The sequence below is a fragment of the Denticeps clupeoides genome, chromosome 19 (genome assembly GCF_900700375.1).
Source record: "Denticeps clupeoides chromosome 19, fDenClu1.1, whole genome shotgun sequence".
Taxonomy (NCBI): domain Eukaryota; kingdom Metazoa; phylum Chordata; class Actinopteri; order Clupeiformes; family Denticipitidae; genus Denticeps; species Denticeps clupeoides.
This window is the reverse complement of record NC_041725.1, coordinates 14,675,674-14,682,849: the sequence shown is the minus strand read 5'-3', so window position 1 is coordinate 14,682,849 and position 7,176 is coordinate 14,675,674. Positions and strand designations below refer to the sequence as shown.

General features: G+C 43.2%; 1 protein-coding gene across 1 annotated transcript; it reads left to right on the top strand.

Moving 5' to 3' along the window:
- The first annotated feature begins 1,952 nt into the window (after positions 1-1,952).
- LOC114768924 (collagen alpha-1(X) chain) lies at positions 1,953-7,164 on the top strand. The gene is made up of 5 exons (XM_028961438.1): positions 1,953-1,987; positions 3,379-3,643; positions 3,728-3,808; positions 3,913-3,993; positions 4,840-7,164. The coding sequence occupies exons 2-5, from the start codon at positions 3,382-3,384 to the stop codon at positions 5,727-5,729; spliced, it is 1,314 nt and encodes a 437-aa protein (XP_028817271.1). The 5' UTR covers positions 1,953-1,987; positions 3,379-3,381; the 3' UTR covers positions 5,730-7,164.
- Positions 7,165-7,176: the final 12 nt, after the last annotated feature.

Genomic DNA, 7,176 nt, shown 5'->3' with positions numbered 1-7,176 from the left:
TACATTTTACATTCACGGCCTTTATCAGACACCCCTTATCCAGAGCGACTTACAATCAGTAGTGACAGGGACAGTCCCCCTGGAGACATGCAGGGACGCAATGGTAGCAAGTGGGGTTTTTATCTGTCAGTTTGGTTAATAGGTGAGTGCGTTACCCACCAGGCCACTACCACCCCATTGTTATACACTTCTTCGCAATGCAAAACAGTCAAGCACGACCTTATCCGGGCTGTTTTTGCAACAGTAATCAGCCATTTGAAAACCATAACTGTCCTCAAGCCAACACACATTGACTGATCTTAAACAGCATTTGCAAAATGCTGTTTCAACAAAAAAAAAAAAACAAGCGAAGCATTTCACTGCATATCATAACGTGTATGACTGTGTATGTGACAGATAAAATTAGAATTTGAATTTGAAAAATTATTTGTGTTTCTTTACGTGTGAATATTGTCCACCCCCTGCGTGACACTAATGTGAAGGTGAAGCAGATGCAACCAAGGATTATAAACCAGTCAAAAAAGAATGGAACAATTTAGCCAAACAGAGGCGTCCTTTGGTTTGGTTTTTCTCATTTGGTCCAAACAGGTCATCTTGTAGATCAGACCAGCTGGGATTAACTGATCTTTGAAAAGTGTCGGGTTCATAATTTACGCACACGCGCTTGAGGAACTGGCCGAGTTGTCACCGCCATGTGCTTCCCTTGTGAAGAACGCAGGCCGTCTGGGACGGAGCGCCCCAACGTACAGAATGCTGCACTGTATCCGCAAAGAACAGGAACAAAGGTTGAGAAAGGGCACTGAGGAGAAATGCGCTCCGCGCTTGTGCTCCATGGAAACAGGGTCACTTATTGTGCGCGGCCGGCTGGGGCAGTATTACTGCATTGTGTGCCGGCCCTGTTTTCCCCACTCATGTTTCAGTGATGTTTCTTTAACTCTTTATGGAGGTTATGAGAATGCGCTGCTGCCCACAAAGAGGAAGAGAAAGAGGAATGTTACTGGGTCCCCACACTCAGTTTATGTGACCACAAGGCTTAATGTGATTCCTCTTCCTCCGATGAAATGTCATTGGTGGCCAAATACTTGCGTCGCCCAGAGCTGTGCCGGGAAAAACTCTTTCTTCCCTTTGATCCTTGTTTAGGAAGCTGTGGTGACACTAGACGATCACAAAAAGTTATTTCAGTGAAAGCCGCCGTGCTAATAAGTCTCGTAACACCCTTTGGTTTTTGTGTCACTTCACAGAAACCTCAGGCATTCGTTATGGCAGTTCTCTACTTACAGGATCCAATATCACCCCCATTTGAATGCAGTTTGGTTAAAGTGCTGACCTTGTGCTGCTATTGTGTCAGATGTGTGTATGTACTATAATAACGGCAAAATACCTTTATGTCATCAGTATCAGTAAACTGTGGTTAAAGTGATTTTCGTATCAAAGTGGAAAACAGGTCTATACGGCAACCTTCCTCTTACATACAGAATCACTTCACTTACAAAACCAGTGACGAACATTAACATGAGTACATGATAACAAAGTCTGCAGCATAAGGCTAAGGTGGTCAAGAGAAGTGTGTGAAATGCTGTCATCACAGCAAAAACTCCCTGCTTTGCTATATCTTTTGTTTATTACATAACCTTACGTGTGTTATTACGTTGTCCCACGTTCTATAATGTAAAAAATGCAAGACCTATAAATGAGTAGGTGTGGCCAAACTTTTGACTGGTGGGGTATGCCATATATTGTTAAATCTTCCTTATTATGATTGTCATTTTTAGTAGTGGTTTTCTAGGACGCTCAGTGGCCTATGAAGAATTTATGAAGCCTTTAAGCATTTTCTGACACCCCAGAGAACACAAATCCACTTTTTGGCCATGTGTGATTCTTTACATTGGGCGGGGCCTGACAGCTGACAGGTGTATAAGGATCATTTTCCCTGCTGGCAGTTATGCACTCCAAGGAAATCGCACCTTGAGGATCCTCTGCACAACTGGTGAGTGAGATTGAAAAGCAGAGCCTGAGATTTGCTGGCAATTAAAAGAAATGCTGCTAGAAAGAAATATTTATTTTGGTACAAAATGCAATCACCATACCAAACTGTATAAAATAAAAAGCATGTCTTTTTTGTCTTTCTGTTTGAATTAGACATAGTAATATTGCATTTCTTTAAATGCATCTAGGATGTCACATCGAGAATGGTACAGATGACAATAAAGTATTTTATTCAGAGAGCAATATCTTAAAGAGAGCTATATCTTAAACATAGGATGTAATAATTTTGGATATATTTTTGATAATCTACAGTTAAAATATTTTTGCAGAGTTTATGGCCATATATGTTTACAAAACCAAGAACTGTTCATGTCATATATATGCAATTTACTTTGCATTTCATTTTGATGAATAAATGTCTTTTTACAAACCAATACAATCAAGCAGAAACTAAAAAAAAACAGCAATGATCAGACAATCCATATTGAAAGATATATAAAATGTTCTACACTTGCTGTTACACATATTATCAGATACTTTAGTGCATTAATATATTTTTCTAAAGTAAAACTTAACACAAGTAAGGTGTCCTTGCATGTACTTAAATAAAACAGTTTATACTACTTTATACAACACTGTTTAAAAAGGCACAACATGTTTATACAAAATGACCTCACTAAACAGTGAACAGTTCAATAAAATCTTCTAATTATTTCTGTGCTCAAAGCAATATTAAATACATAATGGTATCAGCTGAAATTTTCTGGATGTTTGATGAAACCAGAATTGTACTTTTCTCTCCATAAACCTTGATTCTGTTAATGATTCTGAAGTTCTTTACAGGATAATTTATTACTGCAGGTCAAACCATTGATTCTCAGCAAGCATGAGGATGTAACATACAATGTGTGCCTCTGAATAAGAAAGTGTGGTGTAATGGCTCAATATGAATATTCAGAAATCATCCAGGTTGTCTGGTGTTTAGTCTACCCAGATGCTGTACGTAACCCTGCAAGTGTGGGCTTCACAATCTGCATTTACACCGCGCAGAGCACCTAAGGAAATGTGCTGTTAAATGCTAAAGGGTATTTAGCCAGCATCCTGCCCATCCCTGACTGAAGGTAATGGTCAGTGGATAATAAATAGGACAGGCTCATTCTCATGTCACTTTTGGCAGCTCTCACCAAAAGGATCAAGTGTTCTGCAGGACAATCAGAGAAGGGACAGTTGGGAAGAGGAAAAATACGTCTGAAAGCATTGCACTGTTCTTTTCTGGAACATGTAGTCAATGGGGAGATTAAGGAGCAGGGCACCTGAATTTCTCATCCCTGACTTTGTAAATTTGTAAAAGTGTAATGTGGAGGTCTCACACTGAGATTTGTCTTTCTCCAGACTATGTGTGAAATGCTACTGCTGCTGCTGGGAGCCATCTTCTCTGTGGCGATATCGCAGGAACACCGCATGCTTGGTAATGGCAACACGCCGATGGACCCTTTCGGCCCAGGTGGTGGGGCAGAGCCTGACGCGACGTATTGCGACATGCTGCTGAACGCCCCCATCCCGCCCACGGCTGACCAGGTGCCCTGGTTCTGCATCTGCTCCAGCTGCAAGGGCACCGCTGGGCCTAAAGGGGAGCAGGGGGACCGGGGGCTGCCAGGTGCTTTTCTCTCCTGCCCACTTACTGCTGGTGTTTACTGCAGAGTGCATTTGGAATGAATTCTCCATGTTCCTCGCTACACAGGCCGACCAGGGAGTCCGGGGGCGAGAGGACTCCCTGGGCCCAGAGGAGTTCCTGGATATGAGGGAAGGCAGGGGATTAAAGGTAATAACTGAAGAATCACAATTAAGTCTTTACTTTAATTACTTGTACAGAAGAACACACTCGCTGTGCTTTTGGTTTAAATAAACACTCCATCACACCTACAGGACAGAAGGGTGATGACGGACAGAAGGGGGAAAGGGGACTTCTTGGACAGTGTGGACCTCAGGGAGACCCTGGCCTTAAAGGCAAGTTTACAGATAAAATATAAGAAAAATGTGAAATAAGAGTTTGATTACACACTTTTCACAAATTTAGTCTCTTTTTAGGTTTTGCAATATATAAAAAAACAATTTAAACCTTTGCACAATGAAGAATGAAGAAAAAGTAAAAAAAAAAAAAAAAAAAAGTAAAGTGTAGTGATTGTCACATGTGATACACAGCAGCTCAGCACACGGAGCACACAGTGAAATTTTTCCTCTGCATTTAACCCATCACCCTTGGTGAGCAGTGGGCAGCCATGTCAGGTGCCCGGGGAGCAGTGTGTGGGGACAGTGCTTTGCTCAGTGGCACCTCAGTGAACCGGCAACATTCTTCCTTAACCGCTAGGCCACCACTGCGGTTAATGCACTGAAAGTCAGCAGATGGACTGTGATGCTTTGGAGGATGTTCTGCTGGGAAACCTTGGGTCCTGCATTCATGTGGATTATAATTTGACACGTACCATCTACCTAAACATTGCTGTATTCACTGGTGGCAGTGTCCTCTTTGATAATGCCAAATGGCAAAAAGTCCGAGTTGGCCTCCAAATTCTCTAGATCTCACTGGAAAAAAAGTAGTACAATTCATGGCTGCACCACCTTGCAGATTACTGATTAAGATGTTACTGACAGCTCGGAACCAGATTCCACAGCATACCTTCTATATGGAGGTCATTCTCATTATTAGACAGGTGGTCATAATGTTATGGCTGACTGGTGTTTATTGACGGTCGAGAGGCTATAAGGAACTGTGCTGTGCAGGTTGGATCGATAGCACATGTGTCTTTCCAGGATGTGCATTAATTTATCATTTTCCTTCTTGTTCTGTCTCAGGTGACAAAGGAGACCCTGGCATAGCTGGACCTTCTGGAGAACCAGGTGCCAAAGGAGATGATGGAATGTGCCCGGGACCCTGTATACCTTCAGAGGGTCTCCCTGGTGGGCCGGGGCTCCCTGGTCCAGCTGGAGTGAGAGGCTTACCTGGGGTGGATGGGGTACCTGGACCTAAGGGTCAAAAAGGTGACATGGGTGTTACAGGGAAGCCTGGCGACCCTGGTGTTGTGGGTCCAAAAGGTAACCAGGGGGCTGATGGACAGTGCAACTGCAAGGATGGTGCCAACGGGACAAATGGGCAGCCAGGTCCCAAGGGTAACAAAGGGGACCAAGGACCTCAGGGTGTACAAGGGGTGACTGGTGAGAACGGAGCCAAAGGAGACCAAGGTGACATGGGTCCAATTGGGGTCCCGGGCCCTTGCTCCCCAGCCGTCCAATCAGCTTTCTCTGCAGCTCTCACAGCCTCTTTTCCATCTCCAAACCGCCCAGTCCTATTCACGCGTGTAATATACAACCTGCAGAATAATTATGACCCTGCTGTTGGGGTCTTCATAGCCCCAGTCAACGGCACCTACAGCTTCAGCTACCACCTCACTGTCAGCGACCGTGTCCTGAAGGTGGGGCTGTTCCTCAACTTCTTGCCTGTTGTGAAGACCACCGAGTCGACCCAGCTCGGCACTGCCTCCCAACAGGTTGTTCTGCACTTGAATCGCCAAGACATGGTGTGGATCCAAGTGAAAGATTCAGCCAGCAATGGCATGTTCACCAGCAGTGAGGCCAGCAGCACCTTCTCCGGCTACCTGCTCCACCCCGACAGCTGTGATATGGCCACGTCCCGAGATGCCTTTTTCACTCCAGTAACAGGAGATTACAGCTGGGGTGACAAGTAGGCCCATAATGCCCCTTAGTTAATCTCTTACCCACTTTAACTTTGTTACACAGGAAATCCAGCATACCCATCTGATAGAACTTCCCCGCCACTGACATGAAATTGATCCTTCTTCTGGACTCTCTAGTAAATACCTTAAATTATTCATTTTTTAAGTCATGTTCTGATTGGTTCTGCAGCTTCCCCACTCTCCAGTCTCTATTTTCTTTCTATCCTCCACCTATTATGATATTGACCTTTGCTTATTTTGTATTCTACTGACCATCTCAATTTGCACACGTGGCCTCCTTACATGCCACAAGACAAAAGATTCAGGAGAAGTTTTGTGTCTGTGGGCATGTATTTGTAATTTGATTATTCGCTACCCACACAAGGTATTTTTTTTCCCACCTGGGTGAAGTTTTCTCTTGATAACGACTCTCCCTTTTACAGCCTTATGTAAGCCGATCAGCACAATCTAAAATGTGCTGCAACACCCGACCACACCTTTCTGTCGACTCCCTTGTTTCACAGGAGTGAAAGCCAAGAACCCGAGTCCTTCAATATAAGAGCCAAGGATGTGAAGGATGGGTGTGTCCATCCTGGAATAGAGCTGATCCCATAGGTGTATGTGCACGTGTGTGTTCTTCCCAAATCTGATTGTGAGTTCTCTGGTCAGTGTGCAAACCTGTACCGTAGGTGTGCGAGCGTCCAACAAGAGGAGCTGTTCTTCCAATCAGCGAATAAATCAGAACCCATCCCTCCTGCAGCAGCATAACGTGGGTCTATTTGTATTTTATGTCCATCCTAAACCATAAATGTACACTACCAGTCAAAAGTTTGAATGCACCAACTCATTTATGGGTCTTGGATTTTTTATCTTAGTGAACAAAACTGAAGGCACCAAACTACGTAAGTGATATATATCAAACGAGGCAAGAAGTTAAAACATTTACGTCTCTCCAAAGCAGGAAGCTTTTGCTGTGATGGCAGCATTTCACACTCTTGGCTCTAACTACACAATGGGCAGGGTTTCCAACAGTCCTGAAGGTTTATGCTGAAAACTTCGTATCATTCACTCATCTTAATGAGCATCTCACGAAGTGGCTTTTCCTCATGACAATAGTGAACAAAGCTGCCATGAAGGTAAAAAGAGGCGACTCTGAAAAAACAGATTACTTAAACATACTTCACTTTCTCCCACTAAATATGGGAGAAATCTAAAAATAGTTTTTATAATAATATTGTATTATTTAAAAATATTTTTCTAGTGGTGGATTCTTCAAAAACTGCCACGAAGTAGGTGTGTCCAAACTTTTGACTGGTACTCAACCTATGGTAAACGCAAATCAAATGTAACAGGTACTGTACTGATGCTTCTAATTTTTTTTTTAAAGAAAGCTTTATGCACAAATTATATTCAAATGCAGATTAACAAAAATAAACCTTCCAAACGAGTTACAGTTGAT